Genomic DNA, 16,680 nt, shown 5'->3' on the forward strand with positions numbered 1-16,680 from the left:
GAAGGCTGTCAAGCAGCAACTAGACCTATAGCTTCCTTGCTTGCGGTCCTTAATAGAGACACTGCCTTCATCTCAGGATTTCCAGGCAGGTCTCATACAGTATCCTAGTGAACCATACAGACCAGGCCTGTACATCAGTAAACCAATAAAGGAGAATAGGACAAAAAAAAAATAGTTTAAATTATGTAAGATGATTTGGAATTGTTAGAAAGACTATAGTCTACTAACTTGGTTACCCTTTGCACACACCCTTCTTCTAACACATACACTTTCAAAAATGCTTAGGCTCACACAAAACCCTTCAACCTACTTCACAAAAAGGGAACAAGCCAAAATGTCATCCAGTTACTGCATCTAACTTCAGATCCATGATCTGACTAACATGCCTTCATTTCCAACAGGTCTGGATATAGATCCCTATAGTTAACATCCATTAAGGTAATACAGCTATAAGATTATTATCTACACCCAAAATACATTGGTAAAAGGAAAAAAATAGGGTAACTACAATTAAATTCAGAAAAGTAAACCATGATACAGCAGTGGTCAGTGTTAACTGGCCCTTAGCACACAGTATGTCCTTTTGAAAAGAAGCAGCTAGTATTTTTTACCCTCAAAATTCTAAAGGCTAGTAACCATAGCAAGATCACGGTTAGACAATGGTTCCAATTAGGACTTTGTCTCCTGGCAACAAGCCTCTAAATCTTCCCATCTTCCAAGGCTGTGAATTTGGAATGGCCTTTACCTACTGCATTCCAATTAGAAACTATCCATTTCTTCCCCCAAATTGCATTTAAAAAATACCTTTACTGTATAAACCTGAGTAGTTTCCATTTACCCAGTAGAAAATCCTTAAAGAAGGTATCGGGAAGGTTGAAAGTATGTGCTCTATAGCATACTTATCTCCTGTTAAATCTCTTTTCTAATCCCAAATTCAAACTAACTTCAGAAAAGATGAATTCTTTACCTCAATCTAATTTTATGAGGCTGACCTGTGAAACCACATGAGGAAAGAATCTTTCTTACCAAATCTGTAATCTGAATGTGTAAGGTCTTTTGGGTCTAAGTAGGACACGGTCAGGGCACTTCAATATCCTCAAATTTCTGTATAATTTCCTTCCAAACCACAGCCTCAGGAAGCAAATGGTTATGCCCCAAAGTATAAGGGAATATCACCAACATCTCAAGTTGGAACCCTTACTGCCCTCTCTCCAAGTTAAATCCATAGTATACAATCTCTTACTTGCAAGTACCCCTGTCCCAGTACGAAATTCAGTATCAGCTGGAATGCTGTTGGCCTCAAGCAGAGAAACTTGTTCAAACTGGCTTAAAAATAAGTTGACTTCTTATAAAAAGAAATTCAGAAATCTTGCAGCTTTTATCAGGGTTGATGGATTCTGTGGCTCCAGATGTCATCAAGGATCCAGGTTTTTTCCATCTCTTTATCCTGCTGTCCTCAGCTTTAGGGTCGTCCTAACACTAGTCTCTTTATTACCTCAGTGGTGCTATCAGTAGCTTAAGCAAAATGCTTCCTTGTTCACATCAGATTGGCTTCTCTTTCCTAGAGACCCCCACGTCAATCCATCTTCAGTGTGTTACTGACCCAAACTGATTTAGTTCAGCCCACCCTTGGAATCAATTACCGTTAAAGTAAATGAAGTAAACCACGGACGGCTCAGACTACATCTGGGGTGAAACAGAAATGGAGATGTCAAGTACTAATTCAACGATAACATTAAGTTGGGTACTGACAATCTTTAAAATGACATCCTTTCAATAAATTTGAAATGGTTAAAAGTAAGTAATATTAAAACAAAAAGGGTCAAACTGATACAAATAAGGCAATGGCCTTAAGAATAATTCAGTTTCTCTTTTACCCATAAATACCAGCTCAAGTTTAATTCTTTAAAGCATCTCTTAAAATTCTTAAGAATAATCAGTCCCTCATCTGTGCACCTGTATGTTTATGATAACGCTGTATTTTATATTTAGCTGAATGTGTTCTAAACTAGAATGTGAACTCTTTAAGGCTGAGGAAAAAACACTCATTTTCTCTGAGGGTATCAAAAATAGTGTCTGACACAATAGGCACTCAGATGTTTAATGAATGATCGAATACATAGATGTTTAGATTATTAGCACTTTCACCTATTTCAGATTTAAGAAGTGATAGATGGAATGGAGATAAGAAGTGGAAATTAGTGTCCTTTTGGAGATACTTGCTTTTGCTGAGCCCATAGACATATTAACTCCTCCAAGGTGAGTGATAAAAAGAAAAGCCAAAAGCAGTCAATGTTACTATACCTTTTCTTTTCATTCTATTATTTTCTTCTGCTAACCATTCTTTTTTAAAGTTTATTTTTATTGTTTTAATTTACATCCAAGTTACTTAGGATATAGTACAACAATGATTTCTGGAGTAGATTCCTTAATGTCCCTTACCCATTTAGCCCATCCCCTCCCATAACCCCTCCAGTAACCCTCTGTTTGTTTTCCATATTTAGGAGGAGTCTCTTATGTTTTGTTCCCCTCCCTGTTTTTTATTATTTTTGCTTCCCTTCCCTTATGTTCATCTGTTTTGTATCTTAAAGTCCTCATATGAGTGAAGTCATTTATTTGTCTTTCTCTAATTTCACTTAGCATAATACCTTCCAGTTCCATCCACGTAGTTGTAAATGGCAAGATTTCATTCTTTTTGATTTCTGCTAACCATTCTTATTTATTTTTCCTTTTATTTTATTCCCACTTGTGCCTTAAGGTTAATTAAGGGCCCTTTAAAACCTATGGAGTTTTAAAAAATGAAATAAAAATTTGTGCCCACTTCAGCAGCACATACACTAAAACTGGAATGATACAGAGAAGATTAGTATGGCCCCCTGTGCAAGGATGATATGCAAATTGGTGAAACATTCCACTTAAAAAAAAAGAAAGAAAGAAAAATTTAACTTAATTTGACAATTAAGTGCCCACTGTGTTGCCAGTTTCATGCTATGGACATAAACACAAATGAGATAAAACTCACAATACAGGAGAATCTCACAAAACCAATATTTATAGTAAGAAAAATGAGTATAAAGTACTATGGGAAACAAATGAGTTTGTCTAACTGGGCAAATACCTAAGAAACCAATAAATCTATATTGTTGGTTATTTGCAATGTTCTTACATGTCTTGTTGCATGGTTCTAATTTCTCTGCTAACTTTAAGAGGTTGTAAATTAAGTGTTGGGCAGGGGGGGCATTACAAAAAAGGGTAAAATTTTAAAAAGCCTAAAAGAACCAAAATCAAAGAGGAATACCAGGAATTAATTTTTGATCAAACTATTACTTCAATTTGGAAGTGGCAGGATATATCCGGTCCATTCTACTTTTGCTCAAAACTGTGGTTTCTAGATGAAAGAATATGCTATCAACTATATCTGTCATTCCCACCAATTCTCTCAAAGTGATACCAGGGGGTATGTATGTTTGAGTCAAGAGTAATTAATTTTAAAACAAAAAAAGAAACAAAAAACATTCCAAAATGAGTTCTAAGTATGGGTCTTGCATCAAACTACAGTTAGGTTTTACATTAAATGCAAATTGATAAAGGAGAAAAATTCAGAAAATGAAAAAGCTATATTGTATTCACATAAGATCTAGACCTATAAATGCAAAATGTTTATGAGAAATTGCATATGCTTTTCTGCTTTCTTATCAAAACAACATAATGGATTATGCCTTCCCAAAAAGTACAAGTAGTACTTTTGAAAAATTAGTATCAGAAATAGTTGTATACCTGGAACTAATGTAAATACTATGTGTTAACTACACTCAAAAGTTTTTCAGAAGAAAAAAAATAGTGGCTCTAGTGGAATAGCTGGAAATAGCCAGATATAATCTTGCCAAATTAAAACATCAACTAAGTCTGTGAATGGTTGAGTCAAGGGAAAAAAAGTTATTTTTCTAAATTCTTTAAAAAATTTTTTTAATGTTTGTTTATTTTTGAAAAAGAGAGCACAAGTGGGGGGAAGAGTAGAGAGAGGGAGACACAGATTCTGAAGCAGGCTCCAGGCTCTGAGCTGTCAGCACCTGACTCGGGGTTCAAACTCACAAGCTGTGAGATCATGACCTGAGCCGAAGTCAGATGCTCAACTGACTGAGCCACCCAGGTGCCCCCATTTTTCTGAATTCTTTAACTGCTGTTTTATATTATGCAGGAGGCACAAAGAATCTATAAAATGGCTGCTCAATAAATGTGCTGATATATGCTTCTGAAAAATTTATCAGGATTAAAAAACTACAAGTGTCTGAAATCTGGCTACGTTAACCTGTAAAATTTATTAACCAAAATATCACACTTAGCTCTTCACTATTACACAAGGCCATGAGAAGCCAATAAAATAATGAATAAATAATCTCTGTACTTATTTTTGTAGTGGTACTTACCAAATCTCAAATGGTAGAAATTACTAATTTATATAAAACTTTATAGTAAAAATGAAAAAAAAATCTCAACTTTTAGGTCGTAATAACTTACCTCTTAGAAGTAAATTTTTTTTCCAGATCCTCATTGTGAACCAGTTTTGTATCCCCAAACTGCCATGATGATTGTAGATCACAGCCTACATCAAGCCGGCACTGGTTAAGAGTATCATGTATGAAACTATACTCTCTAGTGTTGGTGCAACAAGGTGACAAGTAAGCTAAAGATAAAGAAAAGGGCAAGTGGTTATTTGACTTTAAAATTACATCTTTGTACATCTACACAATGACATATAACTATAGTATCAAAACCAGAAAAATAATATTGGTACAATCCACAGATCTTAAGATTTTATCAGTTTTACATATACTTGTATTTGTGTGTATAGTTCTATGCAATTTTACCATATATATAGATTCATGGGAACCACTATAATCAAGATTCATCACCACAAAGATCTCCCTTACTGTTTTATAAACAGAATCATACTGATAACCCTATTCCCCTTCTCTGCCTCTAAGTCTTGAAAACTACTCATCTGTTGTTCTCCATATTCTATACCTTTGTCATTTCGAGAATGTTTTGTTAAGTAGAATTTTGTATTTGTGACCTATGGACATTGGCTTTTTTCATTCAAGATAATCCCTTTGAGATCCAACTAAGTTGTTATTTCAGTAGATGGTTTCTTTTTATTGCTAAGTATTCCATGGTATGGATGTACCATAGTCTAACCATCCACTCACTGTAAACCTAGGTGGTAGCCAATTTTTGGCTATTCCAAATAAGGCTGCTATGAACATTTGTGTATGGTTTTTGTGTGGACCTAAGTTTTCACTTCTCTGGGATATGCCCAAAAGTGCAATTTCTGGGTTATATGATACTTGCACGTTTGGTGTTTTTAAGAAACTATCAAACTGTTTTTCAAAGAGTGGCTGAGCTATCTTACATTTCCACTGGTTATATGACTGATTTGGTTTCTCCATATCTTTGCTAACATTTGGCATTGTTATTCTTTTAATTTTAGCTGTTTCATCAAATGAGTAGTGGTATCTTATTGTGGTTTCCATTTCCTTAATGGCTATGATGTTGAACATCTTTTTATATGCTCATTTGCTGTCTGTACATCCTCTTTAGTGAAATGTCTGTTCATGTTTTTTTCCTTACTATTGGAATGTCTTTTTCTTACTATTGAATTTGCAAAGCACTTTACATGTTCAAGATCTGAGTTCTTCTCAGATACATGATTTACAAGTGTTGACGAGGATGTGGAGAAAAAGGAACCCTTGTGCACTGTTGGCGGGAATGTTAGTTCTTCAAAAAATTAAAAACAGAAATACCATACGATTCAGTAATCCACTACTGGGTTTTTACCCCCCAAAATGAAAACACAAATGTGAAAAGATACATGAACCCCTATGTTTAGCACATCATTATTTGCAATAGCCAAGGTATGGAAGAAGCCCAAGTGTCCAATGATAGATGAGTGGATAAAGATGTGGTATATAGGGGTGCTTGGGTGGCTCAGTCGGTTGAGTGTCTGACTTCGGCTCACGTCATGATCTCAGAGCTCATGGGTTCCAGCCCCGCGTTGGGCTCTGTGAAGACAGCTCATAGCCTGGAGCTGCTTTAGATTCTGTGTCTCCTCTGCCCTTCCCCAGCTCATGCTCTGTCTCTCTTTCAAAAAAAAAAAAAAAACCATTAAAAATTTTTTTAAAAAGCTGTGGTATATATATTTACAATTTAATATTACTCAGTCACAAAAAAGGATAAGATCTTGCCATTTGCAACAACATGGATGGACCTAGAGGATATTATGCTACATGAAATAAGTCAGAAAGAGAAAAAACAAATACCATATGATTTCACTTATATGTGGAAAATAAAAAACAAAAAGTAAAAATCAGACCCATAAATAGAAAAACTGATGGTTGCCTGAGGGAAGGGGGGGTGGAAGGAAGAGCAAAATGGGTAAAGGGGAGTAGATATGGGTTTCCCATTATGGAATAAATAAGTCATCGGGAGAAAAGGTACAGCATAGGGAATATAGTCAATGGTACTTAACAGTGTTGAACATTGTATGGTGACAGATAGCAGCTACACTTGTCGGGAGCACAGCATAATGTAGAGTTGTTGAATCACTATGCTATACACCTGAAACTAATGTAACATTGTGTGTCAACTATACTTAAAACAAAAAAACAAAACCCTACCTTTTCTCCCACTAAGCTTGTCTTTTCACTTACCTAACAGTCTTTTCCAAAATTTTTAATTGTGATGAAGCCAATTTATCAACGTTTCCTTCTTTTTTTAAAGTTTATTTTTTTTTTTTAGTAATCTCTATACCCAGTGTGGGGCTCAAATTTATATACCTTGTGCTTTTGACATCACTTCTGAGAACTGTTCTAGATTCTTCAGATATTCTGTCATGTTTTCTTCTAAAAATTTTAGTTTCACATTTTCCATTTAAACCCATGATTCTTTTCCCACGATTTTAGTTTCAAGTAATCTCTACACCCAGTTTGGGGCTTGAACTCACAATCTTGAGATCAAGAGTCGCATGATCTACAAAATGAGCCAGCCAGGCCCCACCCATGATTCAACTGTAATTATGTTTTGTGTGAAGTAGGGAGAAGTTCATTTTCTTGCCTATGGATGCTGTCCAATTGCTCCAGCAATATCTGATGAAAAGACTACCTTTCCTCCATTGAATATACTTTCATAAAAATTAATTGAAAGAAAATCAAACAAGCGTATTAATATGGGTTTATTTCTGGAGTTTCTATTCTGTTCCACTCATGTCTATTCTTCTGCCAATGCTACGCTGTCTTGATTACTGTAGCTACAGAGTAAGCTTTTAGTATTGAGCAGAGTAATTACACTTTGTGTTTCTACTTCAAAATTGTTTAAGCTATTCTAGTTTCTTTGCCTTTTCATGCAAATTTGAGAATAAATTTATTTACAAAAAGACTTGCTGGGATTTTGAGAGAAATGGCAATAAATCTAAATTTGCGGAGAACTGACATCTTCATTATGCTGAGTCTTCTAATCCATGAATGTAAGTACACCTCCCCAGTAACAGATTCTCTTTGATTTCTTTCATCAGCATTTATTGTTTAAAGCATAAAAACACCATACATGTTTTTGTTAGACTTCTACATATGTATTTCATGTTTTGAGCTGTTATAAATGGCATTATGTTTGATATTCGTGTTAATTTTCATGTGCCCCTTGCTAATCTATAAAAATTTAATTGATTTCTTCCATTTTTTAAAAATTGAGACATAGCTGAGTTGGTATACAATAATATATTAGTTTCAGGTATACAACATAGTGATTCAACAATTATATACTTTACAAAATGCTCACCACAGTAAGTATAGTTGCCATATGTCACCATCCAAAGTCACTACAATATTATTAATTATATCCCCTAGACTGTATTTCTCATTCCCATGACTTAACTTATAACTGGAAGTTTGTACTTCCTAATCCCCTTCACTTATTTTGCCCATTCCCCCAACTTCTCTCCCCTCTGGCTACCCTTAGTTTCTTTTCTGTATTTATGAGTCTATTTCTGCTTTTTTCTTGTTCACTTGTTCTGTGTTTTAGATTCCACATGTTAAGTGAAATCATATGGTATTTGTGTTTTTCTAAGTTATTTCACACAGTATAATACCCTCTAGGTCCATCCATGTTGTCACAAATGGCAAGATTTTATTCTTTTTTATGGCTAATATTCCTGTGTGTATGTGTGTGTGTGCACATATACTCCATCTTCTTTATCCATTCAACCATCTATGGACACTTAGTTGCTTCTATGATTTTTGTATTTTAATCATGCATCCAGTGACCTTGCTGGACTTACTAATTGGGGACTTTTTTTTTTTTTTTAATTCCTTGGGTTTCCCTACGTTATCTTCAAACAGAAAGTTTTATTTCTTCTTTTCCAATCTCTGTTTTTAAATCAATTTCATTCACTTTTTGCACTGGCTACAATTTCCAGCACTATGTTGATAAGAATGGTAAATGAGAATGTTCTTGCCTTCTTCTCTTACAGAGAAAACTTCAGTTGTTCATCATTAAGTGTGATGTTAGCTACAGTCATTTTTAATATACTCCTTATCAAGTTGAGGAAATTGCCCTGTTCTTAGTCTGCTGGGTCTTTGTCATGAGTGTTGAAACTTGTCAAATGCTTTTTTTGCATTAATTAATATGATTATGCAATTGTTCTCTATCCTGCAAATATAGATTCACTTTCAAATACAAAACCAGGCTTGCATCCCTCAAATAAATTTTCTTTGGTACTCTGGTCTAATTCATTTTATAAAAAAAATTTTTTTTTCAACGTTTTTTATTTATTTTTGGGACAGAGAGAGACAGAGCATGAACGGGGGAGGGGCAGAGAGAGAGGGAGACACAGAATTCGAAACAGGCTCCAGGCTCCGAGCCATCAGCCCAGAGCCTGACGCGGGGCTCGAACTCACGGACCGCGAGATCGTGACCTGGCTGAAGTCGGACGCTTAACCGACTGCGCCACCCAGGCGCCCCTGGTCTAATTCATTTTATATACAGTGCTGTTGAATTCGCTTATATTTTGTATAAGATTTCTGCACCAATATTCATGATGGATATTGGCATGTGTTGTTCTTTTTTTGTATTGCATTTGTCTGCTTGTAATATCATAAAATTATTTTCTATTTTCTGGAAGAGGTTCTGTGGAATTTGTATTAACTCTTTTTTAAATGTATAGCATTCTGGGGCATCTGCGTGGCTCAGTCGGTTGAGTGTCCTACTTCGGCTCAGGTCATGATCTCATGGTTCATGAGTTTGAGCCCTGCGTTGTGTCCGCCGCTGCCAGTGCAGAGCTCACTTCATATCCTCTGTCCTCCTCTCTCTCTGCTCCTCCCCAGCTTGTGTTCACTCTCTCTCAAAAATAAAATAATTAAATTAATAATTAATTAATTAAATGTTTAGAATTCTCCAGTGAAACCATCTGGGTCTGGAGATTTCTTTTCCAACAATGTTTTGTTACTTTGTAGTTTTGGACAAATGGGTCTATTTCATCTATGTTTATGTAAGTAGATCTGTTCATAGTATTCCCTTATTAACCTTTAATGCTGTGGGTCAGAAGTGATATCCCATTTCATTCCTGATAGTGGTAATTTGTAACATTTGTCCCTTCTGTCAGTCTTGCTAAAGGTTTGTCAAGTTTTTTATTTTTTCAATCAACCAACTTATTTTTCATTGATTTTCCTTCTTTGCTTGTTTTGGGCTTGTTATTCCGTTCTTATTTTCTTAAGGTGGAAGCTGAAGTTACTGTTATGAAATCATTCCTATTTTTAAAAAATTTAATTCCAGAACAGTTAACATACGGTGTTAACATATAGTTTCAGGTGTACAATATAGTGATTCAACAATTCTATACGTTACTCAGTGCTCATCAAGAGAAATGTACTCTTAACTCCCCTTCACCTATTTCACCCATCTCTCTACCCACTTCCCCTCTGGTAACCGTCAGTTCTCTATAGTTAAGAGTCTAGTTTTGGCTTGTCTCTCTCTCTCTTTTTTTAATAATTTTTTCAGTGTTTATTTTTGAGAGAGATAGAGTATGAGCAGGGAAGGAGCAGAGAGGAAACAGAGAATCTGAAGCAGGCTCCAGGCTCTGAGCTGTCTGCACAGAGCCAGACAGGAGGCTCAAACTCCTAAACGGAGATTCATGACCTGAGCCAAAGTCGGACACTTACCCGACTGAGCCACCCAGGTGCCCCACTGGCTTGTCTCTTTTTAATTTTGTTCATTAATTTTCTTCAATTCCACATATGAGTGAAATCACATGGTATTTGTCTTTCTCTGACTGACTTATATTGCTTAGCATTATACTCTCTAGATCCATCCATGTTGTTGCAAATGTCGATTCCATTCTTTTTTATGGCTGAATAGTATTCCACTGTGTGTGTGTGTGTGTGTGTGTGTGTGTGAGAGAGAGAGAGAGAGAGAGAGAGAGAGAGAGTGAGAGTATTCCACATCTTCTTTATCCATTCATCTATCAATGGACATTTGGGCTGCTTCCATAATTTAGCTATTGTGAGTTATACTTCAATAAACACACAGGTTTTTGAATTAGTGTTTTTGTATTCTTTGGATAAATACCCAGTTGTGGAATTACTAGATCATATGAAATCCTTTCTATTTTCTAATGTTAAGTATTCAGTGCTATAAATTTGTTAGCAATGCTTTAGCTGTGTCCCTAAAATTCTATGTTGCATTTTCATTTTGATTCAATGCATTTTCTCTTGAAATCTCATGAATATTTAGAAATGTGTTATTTTCCATGTGTCTTGAGACCTATTACTTTCTATGAATTTCTACTTTGCATATGGTCCAAGAACATATTCTGTATGACTTCAATTCTTTAAATATGGGGAGATGTGTTTCAGGGCCCAACATATTGTCTATCTTGATAAGTGTCAAATGAGCGTTTGAAAAGAATATCTACTCTGCTGTTGTTGGGTGAAGTCATGTATAAATGTCAATTAGATTCTGTTGTTTGATGGTGTCAAGTTCTTCTGTATCTTTGCTGATTTTCTGCCTTAATAGTTCAGTTCTACCAATTGTTGACAGAGGTATACTAAAGTCTCCAGCTGTAAATCTGAATTTGTCCATTTCTTCTTTAATTTCTAATAATTTTGATTCATGCATACTGAAGCTCTGTTGTTTGATGTATACACATTAAGGTTTGCTATGTCGTATGGGTAGATTGACCCTTTCTCTCATCATTATGCAACATCCCTCTTTGTTCCTGGTAATTTTCTTTCCTCAGAATTCTGCTTTATCTGATATGAATAAAGCTAGTCTTGCTTTATTTTGGCTGTTTCCATGGCCTTTCTGCCTATGTTACTTTAAAAAATGTGTATCACTACATCTGCAGTGGATTTATCAACATTATATACTTCAGTCATCTTAAAAAATATATTGTATCAAAAAAAAAAGAAAAAGATATATTGTATCATTCAGGGCCCTTGTTTCTTTCTTCTCAAGTGCACATGGAACATTCTCCTAGATAGCTCACATACTGGGTCACAAAACAGCCCTTCCTAAGTATACAAAAATTGAAATCATACCATGCACATTTTCAGACCATGCTATGAAGCTTGAAATCAACCACAAGAAAAAAGTCTGGAAAACCTCCAAAAGCATGGAGGTTAAAGAACACCCTACTAAAGAATGAATGGGTCAACCAGGCAATTAGAGAAGAAATTAAAAAATATATGGAAACAAATGAAAATGAAAATACAACAATTCAAATGCTTTGGGATGCAGCAAAGGAGGTCCTGAGAGGAAAATACATTACAATCCAGGCCTATCTCAAGAAACAAGAAAAATCCCAAGTACAAAATCTAATAGCACACCTAAAGGAAATAGAAGCAGAACAGCAAAGACACCCCAAACCCAGCAGAAGAAGAGAAATAATAAAGATCAGAGCAGAAATAAACAATATAGAATATAAAAAAACTGTAGAGCAGATCAACGAAACCAAGAGTTGGTTTTTTTGAAAAAATAAACAAAATTGATAAACCTCTAGCCAGGCTTCTCAAAAAGAAAAGGGAGATGACCCAAATAGATAAAATCATGAATGAAAATGGAATTATTATGACCAATCCCTCAGAAATACAAGCAATTATCAGGGAATACTATAAAAAATTATATGCCAACAAACTGGACAACCTGGAAGAAACGGACAAATTCCTAAACACCCACACACTTCCAAAACTCAAACAGGAAGAAATAGAAAACTTGAACAGACCCATAACCAGTGAAGAAATTGAATCAGTTATCAAAAATCTCCCAACAAATAAGAGTCCAGGATCAGACGGCTTCCCTGGGGAATTCTACCAGACATTTAAAGCAGAGATAATACCTATCCTTCTCAAGCTGTTCCAGAAAATAGAAAGGGAAGGAAAACTTTCAGACTCATTCTCTGAAGCCAGCATTAATTTGATTCCTAAACCAGACAGAGACCCAGCAAAAAAAGAGAACTACAGGCCAATATCCCTGATGAATATGGATGCAAAAATTCTCAATAAGATACTAGAAAATCAAATTCAACAGCATATAAAAAGAATTATTCACCATGATCAAATGGGATTCATTCCTGGGCTGCAAGGCTGGTTCAATATTCGCAAATCAATCAATGTGATACATCACATTAATAAAAGAAAAGAAAAGAACCATATGATCTTGTCAATTGATGCAGAAAAAGCATTTGACAAAATTCAGCATCCTTTCTTAATAAAAACCCTCGAGAAAGTCAGGATAGAAGGAACATACTTGAACATCATAAAAGCCATTTATGAGAAGCCCACAGCTAATATCATTCTCAATGGGGAAAAACTGAGAGCTTTCCCCCCGAGATCAGGAACACAACAGGGATATCCACCCTCACCGCTGTTGTTTAACATAGTGTTGGAAGAGCTAGCATCAGCAATCAGATAACAAAAGGAAATCAAAGGCATCAAAATTGGCAAAGATGAAGTTAAGCTTTCACTTTTTGCAGATGATATGATATTATACATGGAAAACCCAACAGACTCCACCAAAAGTCTACTAGAACTGATGTATGAATTCAGCAAAGTCGCAGGATACAAAATCAATGTACAGAAATCAGTTGCATTCTTATACACTAATAATGAAGCAACAGAAAGACAAAAAAAGAAACTGATCCCATTCACAATTGCACCAAGAATCATAAAATACCTAGGAATAAACCTAACCAAAGATGTAAAAGATCTGTATGCTGAAAACTATAGAAAGCTAAGGAAGGAAATTGAAGAAGATATAAAGAAATGGAAAAACATTCCACGCTCATGGATTGGAAGAATAAATATTGTTAAAATGTCAATACTACCCAAAGCTATCTACACATTCAATGCAATCCCAATCAAAATTGCACCAGCATTCTTCTTGAAGCTAGAACAAGCAATCCTAAAATTTATATGGAACCACAAAAGGCCCTGAATAGCCAAAGTAATTTTGAAGAAGACCAAAGCAGGAGGCATCACAATCCCAGACATTAGCCTCTACTAAAAAGCTGTAATCATCAAGACAGCATGGTATTAGCACAAAAACAGACACAAAGACCAATGGAATAGGATAGAGACTCCAGAATTGGACCCACAAAAGTATGGCCAACCTAATCTTTGACAAAGCAGGAAAGACTATCCAATGGAAAAAAGACAGTCTCTTTAACAAATGGTGCTGGGAGAACTGGACAGCAACATGCAGAAGAATGAAACTAGACCACTTTCTTACACCATTCACAAAAATAAACTCAAAATGGATAAAGGACCTGAATGTGAGACAGGAAACCATAAAAATCCTAGAAGAAAAAGCAGGAAAAAAACCTCCCTGACCTCAGCCGCAGCAATTTCGTAGTTGACACATCTCCAAAGGCAAGGGAATTAAAAGCAAAAATGAACTATTGGGACCTCATGAAGATAATAAGCTTCTGCACTACAAAGGAAACAATCAACAAAACTAAAAGGCAACCGATGGAATGGGAAAAGATATTTGCAAATGACATATCGGACAAAGGGCTAGTATCCAAAAATCTATAAAGAACTCACCAAACTCCACACCCGAAAAACAAATAATCCAGTGAAGAAATGGGCAGAAAACACGAATAGACACTTCTCTAGAGAAGACATCCAGGTGGCCAACAGGCACATGAAAAGATGCTCAACGTTGCTCCTCATCAGGGAAATACAAATCAAAACCATACTCAGATACCACCTCACACCAGCCAGAGTGGCCAAAATGAACAAATCAGGAGACTATAGATGCTGGAGAGGATGTGGAGAAACAGGACCCTCTTGCACTGTTGGTGGGAATGCAAACTGGTGCAGCCATTCTGGAAAACAGTGTGGAGCTTGCTCAAAAAATTAAAAATAGATCTACCCTATGACCCAGCAATAGCACTGCTAGGAATTTACCCAAGGGATACAGGAGTGCTAATGCATAGGGGCACCTATACCCCAATGTTTACAGCAGCACTTTTAACAAGAGCCAAATTATGGAAAGAGCCTAAATGTCTATCAACTGATGAATGGATAAAGAAATTGTGGTTTATATACACAATGGAATACTACGTGGCAATGAGAAAGAATGAAATATGGCCTTTTGTAGCAACGTGGATGGAACTGGAGAATGTTATGCTAAGTGAAATAAGTCACATAGAAAAAGGCAGATACTGTATGTTTTCACTCTTATGTGTATCCTGAGAAATTTAACAGAAGACCATGGGGGAGGAGAACTCCCCCATTGACTCTAAAAAAGTTAGAGAGGGAGGGAGCCAAACCATAGGAGACTCTTGAAAACTGAGAACAATCTGAGGGTTGATGGGGGGTAGAAGGGAGGGTAGGGTGGGTGATGGGCATTGAGGAGGGCACCTGTTGGGATGAGCACTGGGTGTTGTATGGAAACCAATGTGACAATAAATTTCATATTAAAAAAAAATAAATAAGGGGCACCTGGGTGGCGCAGTCGGTTAAGCGTCCGACTTCAGCCAGGTCACGATCTCGCGGTCCGTGAGTTCAAGCCCCGCGTCAGGCTCTGGGCTGATGGCTCGGAGCCTGGAGCCTGTTTAAGATTCTGTGTCTCCCTCTCTCTCTGCCCCTCCCCCGTTCATGCTCTGTCTCTCTCTGTCCCAAAAATAAATTAAAAAAAATAAAAAATAAAAAAATAAATAAAATAAAATAAAATAAATAAAAATATATTGTGTCAACCCGTTTTTTTAATTGGTATATATCATTTACACTTAATATAATTGGTATGTTAGGGCTTAAGCCTGCCATTTATCTGTTTTTTCCTCCACTGTTCAATTCTTGATTTCATTTTCCTGACTTCCTATGGGTTACTCAAACATTTAAAAAAATCCATTTTGATCTATTTTTATAAAAATCTTTTAATTCTGATGTAACTGTAGATTCACATGTAGTTGTAATATACAATACAGAAAGCACCTATATTCCCATTCGCCCAGTTCCTTCCAAAGGTAACATCTCACTTTATAATTATTTCCTCTATATACACTGAGAATCACATCAGAGAATGTTACAACTTTTTTTCCAACTGTCAAACATAATTATAAAACTCAAGAGAAGGATGGCTCATTATATTTCCCTGTATTTTGAATCTTTCCTTAATTCCTAATGTTCCCAGCTTCCTTCTTCTGTTGCTTTGTTTAGAGAACTTTGTTCAGCCATTCTTTCAGCCATGTGTTGATGAAAAAATTTTAATTTACTTCATCTGAAAATGTCTACTTCATTTCTATTCCTGAAGGATATTTTTGCCAGGGATAGAACTATGGGTTGACAGTTCTTCTCCTTCTATACTTAAATGTTATGCCACCTCCTCTAGGCTCCATGGTTTCTAATGAGAAATCTTCTGTCATTCAAAAAAATTTTCCCCTATAGGGGCACCTGGCTGGCTCAGTTGGTTGAAGCACATGACTCTTAACTCTTGGGAGTCATGAGCTCAAGCCCCCTGTTGGGCATAGAGTTTACTTAAAATTTTTTTTTTCCCTTATAGATATGTGGTTGCTCTAGTTGCTTTCAAGATTTTTCTGTCCTTAGTCTTCAGAAGTTTGATTATGCTGTGTTATAGCATGGACTTTTTGGGTTTATGGAACCTTCAGCCTTTTGACTATGCAGGTTTATGCCCTTTGCCAAATTTGGGAAATTTTTTAGCCAATATTCCTTCAAGTACTTTTCTACACTCTTTCTCTTCTTCTTTGGGGACACTGAGGACAAAGATGTTAAATCTTATATTATTGTTCCACACATTCCTGAAGCTCTGGTATTTTTTTCTGTGTGTGCATGTGTACGTTCTCCCGTGTCATTCAGGCTGAGTAATTTCTATTGTTATTATCTTCAAATTCACTGACTATTTCCAATGTCTTCTTCTCAACTCTTCTCTGGATCCATCCTTTGAGTTTTTATTTTGATTATTGTATTTTTCAGTTCCAAAATTTCTACTTGGTTCTTTATTACATTTTGCATTTTTTTGTTGAGATTTTCTATTTTTTCATTTGTTTCAAGAGTGTTCATAGTTGCTTACTGAAACACCATTATAATGGCTGCCTTAAGAGCCTTGTCAGATTAATTCCAACATCTGTTTCATCAGAGTATTGGCATCTATGGATTACTTTGTCTCATTCAA

The 16,680-nt window shown here is 35.9% G+C and overlaps 1 protein-coding gene and 1 non-coding gene across 9 annotated transcripts in view; one reads left to right on the top strand and one right to left on the bottom strand.

Moving 5' to 3' along the window:
* The window catches only part of TEX15 (testis expressed 15, meiosis and synapsis associated), a 100,338-nt gene that overhangs the window by 46,861 nt on the left and 36,797 nt on the right, over positions 1-16,680 (bottom strand). For all 8 annotated transcript variants that reach the window (XM_058720209.1, XM_058720210.1, XM_058720208.1 and 5 more), the window contains one exon: positions 4,519-4,684. In XM_058720209.1, the coding sequence (XP_058576192.1) occupies positions 4,519-4,684 (166 nt within the window). The remainder of the gene's footprint in view (positions 1-4,518; positions 4,685-16,680) is intronic.
* Positions 2,814-2,921, top strand: LOC131508186 (U6 spliceosomal RNA). Its single transcript, XR_009259898.1, has one exon. It is a non-coding gene; the product is annotated as a U6 spliceosomal RNA (small nuclear RNA).

Source organism: Neofelis nebulosa, chromosome 3 (genome assembly GCF_028018385.1).
Source record: "Neofelis nebulosa isolate mNeoNeb1 chromosome 3, mNeoNeb1.pri, whole genome shotgun sequence".
Lineage (NCBI taxonomy): Eukaryota > Metazoa > Chordata > Mammalia > Carnivora > Felidae > Neofelis > Neofelis nebulosa.